The 22,328-nt window shown below is 39.5% G+C and overlaps 1 protein-coding gene across 7 annotated transcripts in view; it reads right to left on the reverse strand.

Annotated features, from left to right (window-relative positions):
• Nucleotides 1–22,328, reverse strand: part of PLD1 (phospholipase D1) — a 209,930-nt gene that overhangs the window by 43,470 nt on the left and 144,132 nt on the right. For all 7 annotated transcript variants that reach the window (XR_010155872.1, XR_001713797.4, XR_008547173.2 and 4 more), the window contains 3 exons: nt 17,470–17,580; nt 14,630–14,718; nt 308–421 (listed from right to left, as the gene is read on the reverse strand). Coding sequence is in view for 4 of the 7 variants with exons in the window: in XM_063807330.1 (XP_063663400.1) it covers nt 308–421; nt 14,630–14,718; nt 17,470–17,580 (314 nt within the window). In the remaining 3 variants the exon portion in view is untranslated. The remainder of the gene's footprint in view (nt 1–307; nt 422–14,629; nt 14,719–17,469; nt 17,581–22,328) is intronic.

Here is a 22,328-nt window from a genome sequence, read left to right on the forward strand (position 1 = left end):
ATAGCTATTTACCCACTTAAAGATAAGTTTTAATCAACATTATACATATATAGAAATAGACAGTAACTATACGGACTAATATTTTAGTTCTTTTATGTTTGCCATGTGTCTTAGGCCAATCATTTATCATTGTAGGCTCCATTTGAATTTTATCAACTAGCAAACGGGCCAAGATTTGAAAGTAAAATAAAGTGTTCATTTGTTCCCCACTCCACCGAATGGATGTGGAGAAACACTGCCATTCCCTTCATCAGCTTACATGATGCATGACCGAAAGCTCAAAATAGACCATTTAGAGTTTTGGCACCTGTAGTTGAAGTGCATGATTGCCTGTAGAGCATTTCCTCCACCGGTTGAAATGTCTCCTTCGAACCCTGGCAGAAGTGGTAACACGACATATACCCGGTATTTCTGGTTTTCCCTGCAAAGGTCAGATGCAGAGAAATTCACCCAAAAAATAAAAGATAGTATCAATTTTAGATGACAGCCAAGCAGTTCACATGGTTTTTGAGATTGAGTGAATGGCTTCCTATAACACGTTCTGTCACATTTCAGGACTTGGGAGGGTGTGCCGTTGGACTGGAGGACAGAAGCTGTCATCCAGGCTATCGCTTCATAGCCTGAATAACAAGCTAAACTTGGCAGTAAAGTAGAAATTGTACCCATTGTCTCTCTACAGCATAATCGCTTGTAGGACAAAATGCAGTGTAAGAAATCCTTGCTTGGATCTCATGGAAAGAGGCGGGTAGGGGAGGCTATAACAAAGTTTTGGAAAAAGAACTTAATAGTTAACACAGTACCTAGCTAGAGCCGTGGAAATAGTAGACATTCAGTTAATAATTGTTGAGTAAATCAGTTCTCATAGCCTAGATCGCAGGGGCAAAAAGACACACTGGATCCATTACATCTTCCAAAACAGAAGTCATCATTATCTACTTAGAAACTCTGAGTTTTCAGCTGTAAAATGTTACCCTAGGCCCTTTAAGAATTCTGAGTGGCCGGCCGGGCGTGGTGGCTCATGTCTGTAATCCCAGCACTTTGGGAGTCCGTGGCAGGTGGACCACGAGGTCAAGAAATTGAGACCATCCTGGCTAACATGGTGAAACCCCGTCTCTACTAAATATACAAAAAATTAGCCGGGCGTGGTGGCAGATGCCTGTGGTCCCAGCTACTCGGGAGGCTGAGGCAGGAGAATGGCGTGAACCTGGGAGGCGGAGCTTGCAGTCAGCAGAGATCGCGCTACTGCACTCCAGCCTGGGTGACAGAGCGAGACTCCATCTCAAAAAAAAAAAAAAAAAAAAAAAAAAGAATTCTGAGTGGCCAATATGTATATTTAAGTCCCCTGCACATACAACACAATATTTCATGTCCCATTCTCTCAAGTGATTAATGACAACCTTTGAAAGAAAATGAATTCTACTCAATGATATAACAATAGAAGAAGAAAGTGTAGCTTTCTCTCTTTGACGGGCATTCAGAAAATCAGAAATTTGAAGTATGCTCCAAATAGGTACCATTTATTCAGAATCAAAAGCTATTAACGTTCTTGTCTCTATTTATAGGATATACAGGGAGAAGAAAAAGCCTCGAAAGGAATGTGACATACACTGTGATCAATGAATCTCGCTGGGATATCCGGGAGGACTATATTCACACAAAGGTGTTGTCATTGGTTAATTTTCAAGTCCGATCCTACTTAAACTTCTCATTTCTAAAGTGCATTTTCTTCTAAACAACTAAATTTTTCTTTCATGTGAATATTATCAGTACTCTTTGGGGGATCAGATTTTATTACTGATGTCTCTAAAGTCGATGTCAGGGCAAGTGGAAAGAGAAGTTCAGGGCAGAAATGACTATCAACAATGAAATTTGGAGGCCTGTGAGTTTGGCTGCCGTGCTAAGAAACAAGGATCTTAAGTAGGTTGTTGTAATGGCATGGATTATTCACTAGATGGCAAACATAGTTTGAGTTGGAAAGAAGACATTAAAAAATGTAAACTGTTCAAGTTTGCTGCTTGGTAGGAATAAAAGGCTCACATCCCTAAATGGTGAGCAGGATAGCGAAAAAGAACAGAAAAAAAAAAAAAAGAAAAGAAAACCTAAGCTATTAAGCTATTTCCCCACAGCCAACATTTAAAAGTCCAAAAATTAAACTGGACAGTTAAAAATGGATGTCATTTGGCCTCAACTGCCTTTTCAGAATTCAGGATTATACTGCCTTACAGTATAATCCTCCCAACACCACAGCCCAGTGACAGGAGACTACCACCCTTTGTTCAGAGGTACACCTTCCTACTAATAAAGCTTGGTTCATCAGCCTTCTGGGCCTCCAGTGAATCCCACTTCTTCTAGGTCACCTTATCGGCTATTTCCTTTGCCAAGCCACTTGGCTCTTCCAGTCAGAGTTGTTTTATTCTTGCCTCGGCACTCATAGCACATGGCCAGGATGTCTGTTCTGCACTCTTTCTGCTTTACACGATAGTGATACACATATCTGCTCTCTAGGATATGTGATAAGCTCCTTTGAAACACAGGATGCCTGCCCACATATCTTTCTGGTTTTGGTAGTACCCAATCAAAGACCCTTGCACATGCTATGCACTCGGTATTATTTGCTTTAGGAGGATGGGATCAGGTTGGAAAAATGTTTCTGGGGAAGTTTCTGGTAGAGAAGAGGTTAAGCTGAACAGGAATTTTTTCCTTTAAATTAAATTACATTTTGTTTGTAAAGTGTATATAATATATTACATACATTTTTTCTTTAAATAAAATTATATTTTATGTCTTTAAATTAAATTACATTTTATTGTGGTAAAATACATGTAATATAAAATTTGCCATTTTACCCTTTTTTTTTTTTTTTGAGACAGAGTTTCGCTCTTGTTGCCCGGGCTGGAGTGCAATGGTGCGATCTCGGCTCACCGCAACCTCCGCCTCCCAGGTTCAAGCAATTCTCCTGCCTCAGCCTCTTGAGTAGCTGGGATTACAGGTGTGCACCACCACGCCCAGGTAATTTTGTACTTTTCGTAGAGACGGGGTTTCTCCATGTTGGTCAGGCTGGTCTCGAACTCCTGATCTCAGGTGATCCGCCTCGGCATCCCAAAGTGCTGGGCTTACAGGAGTGAGCCACCGCGCCCAGCCCCCATTTTTAAGTGTACAGTTCAGTGGCATCAATTACATACACAATGTTGTACAACTATCATAATGATCTATTCCCAAACCTTTTCAACATCCCAGACAGAAACTCGGTGACTATCCAGTCATAACTACCCTGTTTTTCCCTGCCTGCACGCCCTGGAAACCTCTAATCTGCTTTGTCTCTATGAATCTGCTGGTTCTGGATTTTGCATATAATTAGAATCATGCAATACTTGTCCTTTATGTCTGACTTGTTTCGCTTAGCATAACATCTTCAAGGTTCACCCATGTTGTAGCATGCGTCAGAATTCCCTCCTTTTTAAGACTGAATAATATTCCGTGGTAGGTACATATCACATTCATCTGTTAATGGACACTTATGTTGTTTCCACCTTTTGGCTATTGTGAATAATACTGCTATAATACTAGCATACAGTATCTGTGAGTCCCTGTTTTCAGTTCTTTGGGGTTTATATTCAGGAATGGAACTGCTGGGTCATGTGGTCATTCTATGTTTAGCATTTTGAGGAACTACCAAACAGGTTACTTTCAAATGAGTAACATATGCTCATAGTACAAAATGTAAGAGGTAGATGATTATACAGTGAAAAAAATTCTCTCTCACTCCTTCATCCTGAGGGCAACTCCTGTTAACAGTTTCCTCCGTGTTCTTTTAGAAATAGTGTAAGAATTTATAAGAATATACGTATTTTTTCCTTCTACACAAATATTAGAATACTATAAACACTTTAAACACTTTTCTGAACATGATTTTTATCATTTAACAGGGTATCTTGGAAATCCTTCCACATAAGAACATAGTTACTTTTTTTTTTTTTTGAGACCCAGTCTCGCTCTGTCGCCTAGGCTGGAGTGCCGTGGTGCGATCTCGGCTCACTGCAAGCTCCACCTCCCAGATTCATGCCATTCTCCTGCCTCAGCTTCCCGAGTAGCTGGCGCTACAATCGTCTGCCACCACGCCCGGCTAATTTTTTGTATTTTTAGCAGAGACGGGGTTTCACCGTGTTAGCCAGGATGGTCTCGATCTCCTGACCTCGTGATCCACCCGCCTCGGCCTCCCAAAGTGCTGGTATTACAGGCGTGAGCCACCGCACCTGGCCAGAACATAGTTACTTTTTAAGAACAGGGAGGTAATATTCTACCATGCATCTGTACTTTAATATTTAAACCAGTTCTTTACTGATAGGCATTTAAATTGCTTCTAATTTTTTTTCTATTTCGAAGTAACTATTTTGATATTTACGCTGACTAACAAAAGTAATTTTTCACATTTGTTGGAAAAATCTTACAAGTGGTATTGCTGGTCTTTGACACAAATGTTTGTGATGATGTTTGTAAGAGACAGTTCTATTTTATCTTTTTTTTAAGCAAAAATGATTTTATAAGGGAGATCTCATATGTACGATATTGAGAAATGTCCTATAAAAATATTATAAAACATTCTTGCAAATTTTAGTTTGTAGGAATCAGAATATTCACATTTTCTTGTTTTTAGGACTCTCTTAGCTCCATAACAAGCCCTTTGCTATTTTACAATATGGTAGCTCATAAATTTCCTGAATGATGAAAATTTTAAACTGCGTTCAGCAAACTAGTGGAAACTATTTAGATTTTCACTGCTGTAGAAAAAAGGGCTCTGGAATTTCAAACGCAAAATTGTGGTTGAATGTAAGCCAAAGCACAGAAGATTCCATGGGACACTGTGTCCAATCTGCCTCCTTGATCCAGTCCACAGAGGACAAGAGTTCCAGCTGCTGAGGAATCCAACGTCCTTCGGAAATACTGAATCCTCACAACATGGGGGTTGTGGAAATGATAGCAATCAGCTTAGGGTAAGAATCTGAGCCCCTAGTGTATAAAATATTTATGATCTTAAAAGCAATCTTGCTTTTGGGGCTAGTGGGCACTAAGCCCCGGATAACTACCCATCATGCCAGCAATCACTTCATCCACATTAGTTCAAAGCAATTTCTACCAAACAGCATTCTCAGGCTTCTTGTTAAAAGTTTTTCTTCAAAATTCACTAACTCTTATGGCAGTGCTACGTATAATAGCTAAAAATTGGAAATAAATGTCCAATAATAAAGGAATGGTTAACTAAATTATGTTGAGCCAGTCAATGGAATGATCACCTTGTAGCCACTAAAAATGACCGCTATGAAGGCTCAGTAGCACAATACTTCTGGTACTGTGTTAAAATGGCCCCAATGCAATGTTATAAGAGAATAAAAATGTGGCAGGCCAATGCTATAAAACATTAAATCAGTTTTCCCTTTAAATGTGTTAACTTCCCCCACTCTGTGACCGGAGAAACGAAGCAGGCATTGCTCCTGGGGTGGCACTCTCACAAGGGAAGCAGGACACAAAAACATCAACTTCTTTTAGATTTGGGGAACTGGAGAGAGATTCTCTAAGCTGAGGCAGGAGTGTAGAGAAATAAGAGCAAGACTCAGGGCAAGGAATCAGTCCTTTGGCCTCAAGCTGAGTTCGGGGGAAAACAGGATAGACCCCACTCTCTTTTCAATGTGAGGATATGAGAGCCAGGAGGATCTGTGCCTTGCTTTCAGGTGAACTCCAGAGAAATGTGGAGCGTGTCGTTCAGCAGCTATGCGATGTGGCAGGAGCAGAGGAGAAGTGGTAGAGAGGCAGGCCTGAAAGGTGAAGGCTGACGTCCCCAAGCTACGTTAAGCAGATGCCAGAACAGGCCGGAGGGAGATCAACACCAGTGTCTGGAAGCCCCTTTCCAAAGATCCAGGGCCCCATAGCATTAAGATCAAGGACGGGATGTGGAGGGAGAGGAGGCAGGAGTAGAACCCTGATGCTGAATATAGAAGGGAAATAATGAGAAATCACTGAATTTGGCCACATTTATCAGGAAGTGCCAAAACTAAAACTAAAACCCCTCCTATTGTGTGGAAATGCGCTTGAGCTAGAAATTCAGATGAACTCTAGGAAAAGAAAATAAATTACAATTCAACAGAAAATAGTAGTGTGTGTGTATTAGCCAGGCGTGGTGGCGGGCGCCTGTAGTCCCAGCTACTCGGGAGGCTGAGGCAGGAGAATGGCGTGAACCTGGGAGGCGGAGCTTGGCAGTGAGCCAAAATCGCGGCACTGCACTCCAGCAGCCCGGGCGACAGAGCGAGAATCCGTCTCAAAAAAAAAAAAAAAAAAAAAAAAAATTAATTTTAAAATTTTTGTGATTGCTATAAAGCTGTTTGTACCTTTAAAAGCAGAGTACGAATGTACCATGTAGATGGGTCACAGCAGTGATGTACCTCTACTTTCCATTTCTTGTTTTTCTCTGCTGCATAAGCCCCTCCTCCTTCACCCACAGTCCCTCCTCAGCATGAAGGACAGTTAGGAGAAGCTTGATCTGCTCACAACTGGGTCTCAGGGTCTGGCAAGAAGGCCCCGAGGAAGCTTGATATGCTTCGCTAGTGACAAGACACTTTATTTTTTTGAGAATTTGAGATTTATAGTTTGTATTTCATTACTGTAAACTTCAAGAGCTGCTATAAATCGTCTCATTGTTGTAGATTTTGCAGCAGTGAATACTGTCAGAAATAAGAAGAATTGTGGTTAGGGCTTAGGGTGTGTGTGTGTGTGTGTGTGTGTAAAGAGAATTTTATACTATGGTGGTATCAATTATGTTGGAATTGGATCTGTAGCTTCTTGGTCGTTTGGGACATAACCCCTTTTATTTTGTGCTTGGCAAATCCTTTAAAAGGAGAAGATCCTTCTGGGCTTCAGTTTCCTCATCTGCACATGAAAGAACTGGCTAAAATCATGACTAGTCCACTAGAAATGCTGGCCCTATTTAGCACTGACTTTACCTATCCTCTATGTGACTTCATAGATTATGAACTATTATATATTGTGCACAAACACACATCATTTTTCTCATTGGTTATCTTTTGAAAACGGCAAGCTTTCAAACATAAGAATGCTGAGGGATTCCCCAGCATGTTTGACTTAGACTTCACCCTGGGCTTGATAGTCTTTGGCAAGCCTAGCCCTGAGTGGCCCCCAAATGAGGTTATATAGAACCTTATACTAAACTGTTCCCACTATGGCCCAGACCGTTTTCATTGTCATTTTTAAGTCTCCTTCTTCCTTCCTCTCTTTTCCAGGGCACATGCTCAGGCTCAAAATGATTGCTGGCCCCTGCCCTGTGCTAATCTTTACATTTCTCTATCTGCTGAGGTTACCATTTTATACAATTTTTAGAATAGAATAAAAGCATTTACATGATCTAAATCAAAAGGTCTCCTGCCACAATCTGTTGTCATCTGTGTCCCAAGGTAACCTCTTCTCCAGAAATCGTACAGAGCTTGGGAGTTATCCCACAAGAAAAAATGTGAAACCAATGATTGGCATACTTAAATAAAATGTGTTTTGGCCAGGCGCGGTGGCTCATGCATGTAATCCCAGCACTTTGGCAGGCCAAGGCTGGCGGACCACGAGGTCAGCAGATCGAGACCATCCTGGATAACACAGTGAAACCCCGTCTCTACTAAAAATACAAAAAAATAGCCAGGCGTGGTGGCAGGCACCTGTAGTCCCAGCTACTCGGGAGGCTGAGGCAGGAGAATGGCGTGAACCCAGGAGGTGGAGTTTGCAGTGAGCCAAGATCGCGCCACTGCACTCCAGCCTCGGCAACAGAGTGAGACTCCTCAAAAAAAAAAAAAAAAAGGTACTGCAGTTGAATTTTCTTTAAGACAAGGCTTCTGAAACAAGCCCAACATGTCTTTTCAGTTTGGTACAAAATTATAGGATATGGTAATTATGGACATAGATTTTTCTTTAAACCCAAGAACTTTTAATCTATCAAACATCGCTTTTAAAAAATAAAACATTCATCTGATTTTTTTTTTCTTTTTGTGACAGGGTCTTGCTCTGTTACCCAGGCTGGAGTGCAGTGGTGCAATCATGGCGCACTGCAGCCTTCACCTCCCAGGCTAAGTGATCCTCCCACCTCAGCTTCCCGGATGGCTGGGACCACAGGCATGTACCAGCACACTCAGCTATTTTTTTTTTTTTTTTTTTTTTTTTTTTTTTGTAGAGACTAGGTCTCACTATGTTGCACAGACTGGTTTTGAACTCCTGAACTCAAGTGATCTTCCTGCCTCGGCCTCCCAAAGTGCTAGAATCAAAGGCATAAGCCACAGTGCCCAGCTCATTCAATTTTTTATATTTCAAAATAAAGTATTTTTCATAGATTTCTGGGAGGCTTACCATTCGAAAATTTCTACATCCCTTAAAATGGGGGAAGCTTTGTAGCTTACTGGTAAAAAGCACAAGTTGAGGTCCTACAGACATGGTTTGAGTCCTACTCCTATCCAACCATAGCTGTATGACTTGGCTAAGTTATCTAAATTCACTAGGCCTCAGCTGCCTCATCTGTAGAATGGGAGTAATTACACAACCAATCCCATAAAGCTGATACAAAGACTGAATGAGGTAACACAGGTATAGCACTGATTATGTGGAAAGACTCAAACTATTTGGTAACATTTTTATTCAATTATATCAATTGCTGATTTCAATTAGAAGGCTTGCATATCTTCAAATAACAACAAAGTAAATAGCATCTAAAATTAAAACAATACTAAACTAAACACATATTATGCTTCAGAATACATTTTGTTTTACTTTATATTTTGGGGAGAGTGTTATCAGATCAATAACAGGGAAATCAAAAATTGATTCCCAGGAAGAGTCAGCTATAGGTTTCTGGCAGCAAACCTCTAGACAGAGCGTTGTAATTGTGTGCCTAAACATGTCACATGATGAACAACAGCCAGTCGTGAGAAACCAAAACAAATTTTTCTTATCCAGAAGTAGCCGTCCAATAATTTAAAATACGGAACATTTAAGCATCTTTTAAATTAAAACATTTCTTTTTCTAGAATAAATACTAATTTTGAAACAGCTGATTTGAATACGATGCCTCTTTATCCTTGCTTGAATTTACAGTGAACAACGTATTTCCAGATGATGAATATCATGGAAATGCTATAATAAGTTCTTACATGAACTGGTGCTTTACAGCTTACAAACTACTTTCACATATATTCATATAAGCTACGTAGAACAGATAATATTATTCGTGGTTGGTGAAGAAACAGCGTGTCAGAAGGACAAACTGACGTACTCAGAGGGTCACATACCTGTGGATAACAGAGCTGGAGAGAATCCAGGTCTCCAGACATCTGGTCCCCCAATAATTTCAGATTTCCCAGTGTGGTATTTCCCATACCACCCACTTACAGGCAAGCAGTAGCTCTTCTACAGTTATAAGAAGCATGAGGGGCTCTTTGGGAGGCCGAGGTGGGCGGATCACTTGAGGTTAGGAGTTCAAAGCTAGCCTGGCCGACATGGTGAAACCCCGTCTCCACCAAAAATACAAAAAAATTAGCTGAGTGTGGTGGTGGGTGCCTGTAATCCCAGATACTCGGGAGGCTGAGGCAGGAGAATTGCTTGAACCCGGGAGATGGAAGTTGCAGTAAGCCAAGATCACACCACTGCACTTCAGCTTGGGTGACAGAGCAAGACTGTCTCAAAAAAAAAAAAAAAAAAAAGAAGCATGGTAAGTTTGAACAATGTTCAAAATTGTTGTTTTAATGTAGTTTAATAGCATATTTTTAATGCAGTTTAATATTAAAACATAGAAGCATTAAGTCAACTGACTATTTTCATTGTGTGTGTCAACTGTTTGTTGCTAACACTATAAAATGCACTTTCTCACTTCCTGACTTTCTACCAAAGCAGAAAAATTATGCATGTCAAGTTTCCATGTGCAAAGATCTGAGAATCTCCTCAGAAACCATTCATTCATGGCACACAGTGTTTAAAAATGTGTCTACCTGGATCAGTTGGTCCTATCTTTTGGCTTAGTCGAACATGGCATAAAACAGTAAATTTTAGACTGTGGATTATGATTTTTTTTCTCTCTGATCGCCAATCACATTTGAGTTGTCAAAGAAAGGTTTCAAGTGGGTTGGGCAGCTGGCTTCAACTCTGAGACAGTTTTACTTATTAGAGTGAAGATTTGTTTTTTGTTTTTTTTTTATTCTGATTCCCCTGGCTGTTCTTAGGTCAGCATGGGGTAAACATGAGTCTGAGGCTCTAGGTCATGTCAGAACATGAAGGCTTTGCAAAACTTATTTCTATAAAGAATTATGGCTGTTGAGAAGGAACCAGAGGAAGTGAGAGGAACTGAGAAATTGCTTAGGGGAATTGTTGTGAGGCTGGATTCCAACGCTGGCAGAAAAATAAAGACTTAGACCAGTCCAGGGAGTTGGCAATTTGAAGACTCAGATTTCTCCAGGGTAGGAGGGACCTGGCAGAGGGCCTGTATTCTTTGGTGAGGCCTGGCTGACTGCGGACTGTCATTTCCCTCCATCTGCTTTGGGCTGCATTCTATTCTTTTTCAAACAGCCAAAATTATACTTGTTGCTAAGAATGTGACTTTGGCAGGGAAGTTCTGAGTCTCAGAAAAGTAGAGAACAGAGAAGTCTATGGAGAGAGAGGGGTAAGTTTGGGATGGCACATCATGGCACCTAATTAGTGAAAAGGGGTCACCCCAGGGTGGCAACCTGCAAAATATGTTGTTTCTTTCATTTTTTATTTATTTATTTTTTTAGAGATGAGGCCTCATTCTGTCTCCTAAGCTGGAGTGTAGTGGTGAGATTATAGTTCACTGCAGCCTCATACTCTCAGGCTTAAGGAATCCTCTTGCCTCAGCCTCCAAGTAGCTAGAACTACAGGCACACCAAAACATCTGGATAATTTTTTATTTTTTTGTAAAGACAGGTGGTCTCAAATTTCTAGCCTTTAGAAATCCTCCCGCCTCCGCCTCCCAAAGTGCTGGGATTACAGGTGTGAGCCACCACACCTGCCCAAGATAAGCTTTTTAATTCTGCCTTTACCTTGCCTAACACAAGCTCACAGAACACAAGCTCACAGATTTGAAATTAAGTGAAAATATATTTTACAGTTGCAATTAACATAGGGAGATTAACAAGAATGCAGAGACGCCGGGGGTGAGGGGAACATAAAATATGTTTTGAGAATGTGTGTGTGTATCCACTGAAAGTCTAAATGTGTGACATATGTACCATTTTGAAAATGTGTCTGTCAAAAAAAATGAGACTATTGAGAGATCAGAGCTAAATGACACAGGTTTATTTGAAATTTGATGAACTAATTTCCCATTTTTCACAAAGCAAACTTGAAATTGCCAGTCTTTAATGTGCTCTGTCAAACTCCAAGTGTAAGATACAATCTGCAACAGGTGCTACTTTACCATAATTTTTAAAGTCACGGATCCCTTTTCCTTTCAGGAGCAGCTCATAAGATCACTAGGAAATGTTCCATCAGAAAATATCTTGAAGTTTCTTGTAGCCCTAAAATATTATAATTTTATTTATTTATTTATTTATTTTGAGACAGAGTCTTGGTCTGTCACCCAGGCTGGAGTGCAATGGCATGATCTCGGCTCACTGCAATCTCCACCTCCTGAGTTCAAGCAATTCTCCTACCGCAGCCACCTGAACAGCTGGGACTACAGTCATGCACCACCAAGCCCAGCTAATTTTTGTACTATTAGTAGAGACAGAGTTTCACCACACTGGTCAGACTGGTCTCAAACTCCTGACCTCAGGTGATCCACCTGCCTCAGCCTCCCAAAGTGCTGGGATTACAGGCGTGAGCCACCACGCCCAGCCTAATTTTATTATTTTAGAAGTCCAGATTTTTAAAGACAAATTACTACAGTAAAGAAAAATATTCTTTCAGGCTTCCAAACACTTAAAAACACATCTTTGGAACAGTATAAAATACCGGGGCCGGGCCCCGATCCAGGAAATTATGATCCAGTAAGCCTGGAGGTGAGTCAAGCTCTCTGTAATCTTGCAAAAGTCAGTGGTGATTTTGATGTGTAGTCACAGGTGAGATCCACTGTACACACTGCAGGATATGACAGATGCTGTAGTGTGCTGCCTAGATCCCTTCACCATGGGATCAAGACATCCATCCCATCAGCTACTGAGCATGTAGGCCACGGAATACTCACAGTGAAGTCCTCCAGGTATGAAAAGTATGGAGTCCTCCATAGGTGAAAGGGACCTGCCTCACTCAAGGTCATCCCCACTCCCTAGGGTCAGCCTGCATCCAATGGCTGGTCAATAGGGGAAGGGAACTACAGGCCCAACACATTTGCCTCAGCTTGGGGAAGCCCTAAATGGGTTTTTAATCCTAACCATCAATGCACTAGAGTCATGTGGTGTGAGGGGAAGCATTGGGTTGAAAGTTCAAAGATTTAGGCTCAAAGCTGTTTTTTGCCTATTGTGGTTAGTGGCCTAGACAAGTCACATAACCTCTTGAATCTCAGTTTTTAATCCTAAAAATGGGAACAGCAACAACAGCAATAATAACAACAATAACAACAACAAATACATGACCTACTCTCAAGCGTAGTTGTGAAGATTCAGTGAGATAATGTAGTTATAAACTGTGAATCACATAAAATGCTGATAGTTACTGTTATAATATGTCCTTAAGTATAAAAGTCCCCAAATATTATGTGAAAAAAGATATCAAAGTACCACACGACACTGGAAGTAAAAAATGTTTTAATTCCCAAATGCATATGCACTTATTCTTCACTGCATGCATTCAATGACTTAAAGTAATGAAATATAATGATTTTGCTTATGTGTTTGCTCTGCTACTTTTAAATGGAGCTGAAATCAGCCATAAGAAGAAATTGTCCCTGGTGCCAAGACAATTCAATGTGGAAAGAATAGTCTTTTTAACAAATAGTGCTAGGGCAACTCTATATCCATCAACAAAAGAATAAAAAGTTGGGCCCCTAACTCACCCCATATATAAAAAGTAACAAAATGAGTCAAATATCTAAATGTAGGAGCTAACACTATAAAATTCCCAGGAGAAAACAGGCATAAATCTTCATGATCCTAGATCAGGCAGTGATTTCTTAGATATCACTATCTATATTCCTTAGATACCAAAAGGACAAGCGATACAAGGAAAAAAATAGATAAGTTAGCTTTTATCAAAATAAAAAAAATTTCTGTTTCAAATGACACCAGCAAGAAAGTAAAAAGACAAGCCATCGAATGGGAGAAACTAGGAATCATATATCTGATATGAGACTTGTATCTAGAATGTATAAAGAATTCTTACAACTCAAAAATAAGAAGTCAAATACCCCAGTGAACAAATGGGCAAGGGATTTCAGTAGACATTTCTCCATAGATAATACACAAATGGCCAATAAGCACACACAAAGATGCTCAGTATCATTAGTCATTAGAGAAATTCAAATGAAAATCACAATGAAATACCATTTCTTAAATGGTATTTCACACCTACTAGAATGACTATAATCAAAGAGAGAGATAACAATAAGTATTGGCAAATACAGAGAAACTGGACCTCTCATATACTATGGGAATATAAAATGGCAGAGCCGCTTTGGAAGACAGTCTGGCAGTTCCTCAAAATGTTAAACATAGAGTTAGCTATAACCTGACAATTCTACCCCTAGAGAAATGAAAATATATATCTGCACAAAAACTAGTAAAGGATGTTTATAGCAGCATTATTTATAATAGGCAAAAAGTAGAAACAACCCAAATGTCCATCAACTAATGAATGGATAAATACAATGTGGTATATCCACATCATGGAATATTATCTGGCAATAAAAAGAAATGAAATACTGATACATGCTATAATAATAGATAAGCTTCAAGAACATTATGCTAAGACAAATCAGTCATAAAAGACCACATATTGTGTGACTCCATTTATACAAAATGCCCAGATTCGGCAAATCTATAGAAAAAGAAAAATCAGTGGTAGCCAGGGGCTAAAAATAGAAGGAATGGGTAATGACTGCTAATGGGGTTTCTTTCTGGGTGGATGAAAATGTTCTAAAATTGATTAGGTGGTGGTTGTGCAACTCTGTGAATACACTAAAAATCACTGAATTGTATAGTTTAAGTGGCTGGATTATACAGTATGTAAATTCTATCTCAGCAAACCAATTATTAAAAAAAAATCCCATGAGCTGAATAAATATGACATATGGTAACAAGAATTTAAATATAACCCATAGCAAAATATTATGTCTGTTTTCCTTTTTTAAGCGAACAAAGCTCATAGTCTGCTATTAAATAAAACAAATCACAAACCTCATGTGTGGGAAACAGACTGGCCAGGAAGAAATTTTTGTGCCCTGGAAGAATTCAAATTCCCTAGAAAGGGCAGTCAAAAATTTTTAGCAACTGACTGAGACTAAAGGCATCAATAACCTATTGCTGGCTGAACCAAATTTAAGCTGCTAGGAAATGACAGTACTTTAAAAATGGGCTTTGCAAAGTCATTTTAGTAATAAATACAAGAACATCTGCAGCAAGAACTCTCAGCCAAAGGCTGTTACCTGTGAGCTTTCAGGATCCTCTGGGCAATGGCATCACCTATCTTGTTGAACACAACTTTGTCATCAGCACAGCTTATGAAAAACTGGTTCTATGAGAAATAAACAAGACAATCATGTTAGTCTTTATTTTCTTAGCAATATACATAAGAACAATACTGTAATATATTTTTTAAAATGTTTCACACAGCAGATGTGTTCTGATCACTGAAATCACATCAAGAAAGTCAACGACACAGAATAAAAGCCGCCTCATCTCACTCAGGGTCTCATCTGATTCCAGGTCATATCACCTGTAACACTTAATCAAGTGGAAAGTTACACTATATTATTTCACCATGAGAATTCCTTATAGGTGATTTTCTAAATTACATTCTCAGAATACTTAGGAACACTGCAAATTTAATCAATAGGGAAACTAGTTTTTTTCAGATTCACATGTTGTATAAATGCTTATGATTAAAAATTCTATATTGGCAAACATTCTATCTCATGCTAAGCTTGCTTTTTTAACAGGGTAGATGGTAAAGCCTGGTCTAGTTTTCTCCACACTTTCTCCATTATTTCCTGGTATCTGCTTTCACCTTGTCTTGTTTGTCTGGGTCTCTTATTATCTCTGAACTTCTATTTTAAGTAGCCTCAACTCTCTTTTGTATGTTGCATATATATAAGCCAGTTAACAAAATAAAAAATGTTTTTTTCCTCTAATTACTTCTGCTATTTATATATCTACAAAATAGTCTTTAAAACTGTTACTAGAAAACAAGTTACGACATTATCATAACAGTGCAAAATATTTTGTTGCTGCATAAAGGAATGTGAAAAATTTGGTGCAAATATTACTGTTATGTGTTCAAATAGAATAGATTGTTATAACACATCTGTAATTTATAAGGACAATTATCACAAAGTAATATTTGCTAATCATCTCAAGGTAAAGAGATATATATGTAACAACTCGTAATTATCATCCCTTTGTGGCATTATCATTTTTATGACTATATAAGCTTTTATACTTAAGTGCATAAATCTGTAAAATGCCTCCAGAAGACAAACTTACAGGAAGACACGGTGCAGAAAGTCTTTTGAGAATGTGATTCCCCTTAGGGCATCAGACAATCAAAATCTCATTGGCAACCAAACCATGTTTCTTTTTCTGAATTCATATTATAAAGAAGCTTAGCATTCCTCAGCAGCTGTAAACACAGACTGGCTACATGTCATGTCCTTTACTTCTCCTTTTTTGGAAGAGTCGGGTGAATGCTGACTGCTTATCTTGACTAGAGGAGTGTCCACCAGGTCTATGTCCCAACTATGTATACCTACATGGCATTACTGACATCATTTAATACTATCATCACATTAAAAAGAAAAGCTGATTATTTATTTATTATTTTTATTTTTTTGAGATGGAGTCTCACTTTTGTCACCAAGGCTTGAGTGCAATGGCACGATCTCGGCTCACTGCAACCTTCACCTCCCGGGTTCAAGTGATTCTCCTGCCTCAGCCTCCCAAGTAGTTGGGATTACAGGTTCCCGCCACCACGCCCAGCTAATTTTTTTGTATTTTTAGTAGAGACGGGGTTTCACCATGTTGGACAGACTGGTCTCGAGCTGCTGACCTCAGGTGATCCACCCGCCTTGGCCCCCTCAAAGTGCTGGGATTACAGGCGTGAGCCACCGTGCCCGGCCAGAAAAGCTGATGTTAATGCTACTAAAAAGAGATGAAGCAAAATGATTCTGGGCAATAGATGAGCCAGCCTTCACATCTTTCCATCTCTATGGTATAATTGTTGAAATTAATAATACTAATAGCATTACTAAGCTCCAGACTTTATGCAGAGTTCACTCATTTTCCACTAATGTCCTATATCTATTCCATGATGCCATTCAGGATACCACACTGCATTTAGCCAGCTAATATATTATATTTAACTTAGGTTTCTCTAGCCAGGCTCATGAAACAAATAAAGCTCCAATTCTTCCCTGCTTGTCTCTAATGAATTGTTGCTGTGCAGAGCGGGAGAGGGCCAGGACCCAAGGGGAAGAAAAACAGGGCTAGAATGGTTTTCCTCAGTTAACCCATTCCCCTATCTACCTTTAAAAAATTCAATGGGAAAGAAAAGACTCGAATAAAGAAGGAAATTATGCTATGATTTATTTTTTCCATTATTGTGACTTTTTATTTTCTCAGGGTTTTTCAAGTTCTCTGTACTATTTTTATATTCACTTTGAAGAGTAATTTAAGTTCCCAAACTAAACTCAGTGTCCCCAGATTTTCTCATATGCTCTAAAAATTCTGGGATGAAAAAAAGCTTCATAATCAATAGTAGTTCACACAAGATTGAAGAATTTGGTACCTGCTCTTAATGTTCTCACATCTTCCTTTTCCACGTTCTTTTCCCTGCACTCTACCTACTCCGCCATGCCCAAACCAGTGGCATCCAGTGGTCTCTATTTTAGCAACTCACCCCTGTGTGTGCTCTCCTGAAACAGAACTTGCTTCACACTTAAACCCTCCAACCCAAGCGAAAACAAAACTTACCTGTCCATGTTGGGGTATTTCTGTCTAATACTGTTACAATGAGTTGATGATGCATTTTAACAGCAAAGATTTGTGAGACTCCCAATAGAATCTTGAGTTAATGACAATGCAGAGCCAGTTCCAGGTATGCTTGGGAGGTCAAAATTCAGGTGATATGAACCAGAGCTTCTCCAGCACTTTTCACGCCTCAAAATATACTTATTAATATGAGGGGTCCTAAGTTTGGGGACCCTGAAATCTCTGCATGATATTTAAGGGAAGGCAGTTTCTCACACGAATTTACATGAGCAAGACTTACTTCGATATAGATATAGTGCCTGCTGTTCTCTATCACATGGACATAAGCGGCGTGGATGGACTCTTCATGGTACTTTATACCAGCAGACCAATCAGCAGCAGAGCGGAGCAACTACAAGTGAGCAATCAGAAATGAACAAGTATTAGCAATGGAGAGGACATCAGATATATTAATACAATGAAGTCACTCCTTTTTCTTCCAGACGACTGAATGATTACAGTGGCTTGAGTGTCATGTGTGAACCAAAGGAGAGTAGTGGGGTGGGGAATGCTGCTAAGGAAGAGGGGAGAAAGGGGGCAACTGGTCCTTGGATGTAGTCCATAAGGAAGGTCCTCAGCTGGAAATCACATCCTGAATATACCCTCTTTCATCCAGGATTATTTTCATTCAAAACTGGAAACCACAAATTGTGGTTTCTACAAAGACTATTTCAGAAGTACCTCTTCTGATGGCTGTGAGTATGGTAACCATTTGTATTCCTTTCCTATGACAGTCCCTCAATTATACCAGAATCCCTGTTGTTCTGGTGCATTTATTCAGAGCACCCATCTTTACTCTTAAAAGGGTACTGGTTTGGACCATATGGTATGGCCATCCTAGCTCTGACTTAACAATGTGATTATTCCTTTTCCCCTAAATAGATATTGTTCAGATTAATACATTCTAAAAGGTAGTTCATTTGGCATGTGATCTTCATTCTACCTTTAATAGCTGTCTGTTCCATGGCACGCCACTTTAGTCTAAACTTTCTAATGGCATAATAAAGGAAATTAATCACAGGAAAGAGAACTGGGGCTCAGAGAAGCAAAGAAACTTGCATGGTGTCACAGAGGTACTAGCATCAGCATCACAGCTTGAACTTGCTTTTTGTCATTCCATATCCGAAGTTTTTCTACTATGCCACACTGTTTTGCCATTTCATCACATGTGTGTGGCATGCCAGTCAATTTGGGGTTGATCCCATCACCTCAGATTAAACCCATCAAAGTGGAGCTCCTGACTTTTTTCTCTAAACCATTTCCCATTTCAAATACCCCACTGGCCAGGGGCATACCATCATTCTATTAGTCTTTGGCATGCCTCTTCTCCTTAGCGTCTATATTCAATCTCACATTTACTTCAGTTTATTCTTTGGAGGATTTCTCAGATTTGCCTCTTTCTCATCGCTCACACTGCCTCGCTCTACGCAGACACTCACCTGTCCAGGCTGTATTACTCGAGCTTCTTCTCGCTCAGACACCTGAATATAGGTTATATACACTGATGCAGAGCAGGACTGTCTAGGTTCAAAGTCTGGCTCAACTATTTACTGGCTGTTGATCGTGTTTCTTAACCTCTTTGTGCCTCAGATTTTTGTTCTATAAAATGGAGTTCTACTTTATAGGGTCATAGAGAGGATTAAGTGAATTACCGTGAAATGTGTAGCAGGAGGCCTGGTATCTATTAAGTGGTTATAAGTGTTATATTAATGAGCATTAGAAGATGTGCTTGAGCTGTGGCAGGTCATGTCAGGGATGCTGCAGAGCAGACTGTGGCTGTGCACAGAAGAAAGGATGAGAGAACATGGAAAGAAGGTGTTCTCAACACTCAGCAACCATTGGTCATCACTTTTTTCCAACATTCTAACTAGCAATGCAGTATGATGTTGGCATATAGTAGGTGCTTAAACAATAGCATGACACACAGAAGAATTAGTATAAAAATAATACTTGCTATTTCTGGTTTGAAATGAATATTAAAACTGTCCCTTATAAGGTCAACTGATATTGAAAATAAAAAGAATGGTCCCATACTCATTAGGAATATTCAAAGCGATCCAATACATAATCAGTTCTATGTCTGCTGTATATAAAAGGCCTGGAAAAATTCTTGTTCAAATCAATAACTTTAAAATTGCAACTATACGGCCATTAAATCCAAAACTCACACTTACTAAAAATCGCTGACTGTGCCATCCTCAGTAGTGTTATTTCTTTATCCAATATGAGGTATTTATTACAAAATATCGCCAATCAAAGCATTAAAAAAATTATCAGATGAATATGTGCAACAAAATTTCAAAATTTAATTGTCAACATGAATATATTAAATATCATAGAAGAGAACTCATAAGGAAAATTTAGATAAATATTATCCATACTGGAAAAATATCATGATTTTACATCATCTCCAAGGAGCTGCATTATTATTCATCAGGTAGAAAAAACAAAGGTTGAAGAAATAGAAGTTTTAATTCTTAGTCCACTCAAATTAATGTTTAATTTTGTTACTAAGGAACATAGCACTGAAAATGCAGGCTACTTTGAGAAGATTCTCATGCTATCCTGATGTAATTCTATACAACTCTGGAGGCAACGTATACAATCGCAGATTACACTGGAAAGAAGGGAACCTCCAGGATTTTTTTTTTTTTTTTTTGAGACGGAGTCTTGTTCTGTTGCCCAGGCTGGAGTGCAGTGGTGTGATCTCAGCTCACTGAAACCTCTGTCTCCTGGGATCAAGTGATTCTCCTGCCTCAGCGTCCCAAGTAGCTGGGATTACAGGTGTGTGCCACCATGCCCAGCTAATTTTTTTATTTTTAGTAGAGACGGGGTTTTGCCATGTTGGCCAGGCTGGTCTTGAACTCCTGAACCTCAAGTGATCCACCCGTCTCAGCCTCCCAAAGTGCTGGGATTACAGGCGTGAGCCACCACGCCCGGCCGGAATCTCCATGATGTTTAAATGACTTGTCCAAGGTGTAAGAGAATTTACATATAATTTAAATATCGTGGAGGTTCAGTTTCCTCCACTGTACAACTGACACCTCTCCCCATCCCCTAAAGCTGCTGTGAAGAAAAAAATGGCATAACAAACACAAAGTGATAATAATGGTATGTGGCACTTAGTACTAGATATTCTATATACAGTATGTCCACCTCTGTAAAAAGTTATAGGCAAAGTTTATAACCTACCCTTGCTGGTAACATCTGAGTTTTTCCCTCAAATCCAAAAACCTTATACTTTCTTTCCTTTCTCACTCTCAAAATTTGCTCTGACTCAATGAACTCATTCACATAAGATTCAATAAACTCATTCACATAAGATACACATGAGCAGAATTACATCAATGTCAGCTTGCATATGAAGTCTAATAGATTCAGAGTGGCTTCCTGGACAGCTGGGTTAAGAGGCGATTCTTGAAAGCAGGTGCACTGGGGAAGAATTCTGAGATTGATCCTCAATGGCTTTCATGGAAGGGGACGCCTGAAGGTCACATATTTGCCATTTTTTCTGTGAAGGATAATGGTAAATGTTTCTCTATCTGTAGGCATTTAAGTATTTAAAATATTAAAGCTTCAAGCCAAAAGAAGACCATTTTATGGCCAGGGGCGGTGGCTCACACCTGTAATCCCAGCACTTTCGGAGGCCGAGGTGGGCAGATCAACTGAGGTCAGGAGTTCAAGACCAGCCTGGCCAACATGGCGAAACCCTGTCTCTATTAAAAATATAAAAATTAGCCGGGCTTGGTGGTGCATGCCTGTAATCCCAGCTACGCGGGAGGCTGAGGATGGCGAATCGCTTGAACCCAGGAGGCGGAGGTTGCAGTGAGCCGAAATCATAGCATTGCACTCCAGCCTGGGCACCAATAGTGAAACTGCGTCTCAAAAGAAAAAAAAAAAAAGACCATTTTATATATCAGCCTGTGGGAGAGCATAATAAGAAAAAGTGGAGGGGGCTCCCTGATACCTGCAAAACCATCAAGTATGAGGGGTTTCCTACCTCCTGAGGGGCTTCAGCATCATCTATCCCATTGCCTGAGTCCAAGCCCCGTATCCTTTACTTACAATAAAAACTCATTAATTAAAAAATGTCATCATTTGTGGCTAAACTTGAAACATATCTTTCAAGCAACACATGAAGAAAATCACTTGGGATTGTTATTCATTTACTACTATTCTAATTAGTTAAAATCTCCCTATCACCACAAGAAAAATGGAAAATACGAATTTCCTTCTTGCTCTGCCTAGACCATTGAACTACAGGCAGGGAACCCTGAGGTTATATAAAAATCAACTTAACTGCTTTAAATGCTTGATGGCCTAGGAAGTTTTATCAACAGTCAAATAAGTCAAACCCATTGTATTCGTCTGTTCTCATGCTGCTAATAAAGACCTACCAGAGACTGGATAATTTATAAAGGAAAGAGTTTTAATGGACTCACAGTTCCACATGGCTGGGGAGGCCTCACAATCATGGCAGAACACAAAGGAAGAGAAAAGGGACATCTTACATGGCAGCAGGGAAGAGGTCATGTGCGGGGGAACTGCCCTTTATAAAACCATCAGATCTCATGAGACTTATTCACTATCACAAGAACAGCACAGGAAAGACCTACTCTCGTGATTCAGTTACCTCCCACTGGGTCCCTCCCATGGCACGTGGGGGATTATTACAACTCAAGGTGAGATTTGTGTGGAAACACAGAGCCAAACCATTATCACCCATTTTGATTGATTTCCTTTTGTTTTATTTTTTCAACTTTTTCCATTGCCACTGAGATTTCCTTTTGTTTTAATATTTACTCTCTTCATTTTCTTCACTGACTTCACCAACTTGTCTTGCATTTCTGTTTTAAACCAGTGTAACTGAGATAACCCTCAAACTGTTCCCTCACATGCAAAAATATAGCTTATCTTACCATCCCAAATGTGCTGGGAATCAAATCTAATCTATACTTTTCAAACCGCGAGTTTGAATACATAATTTTAAAATATATAAAAAATGGCATATTTCTGATTTTATGGTTTAACCTCAAAGCTGTAACTTGGACTAGTCATTTTCCTCGTGCTACGTCTTATTTTTTAACCTAAAATATAGCC

The sequence above is a fragment of the Pan troglodytes genome, chromosome 2, assembly GCF_028858775.2.
Source record: "Pan troglodytes isolate AG18354 chromosome 2, NHGRI_mPanTro3-v2.0_pri, whole genome shotgun sequence".
Classification (NCBI taxonomy): Eukaryota; Metazoa; Chordata; class Mammalia; order Primates; family Hominidae; genus Pan; species Pan troglodytes.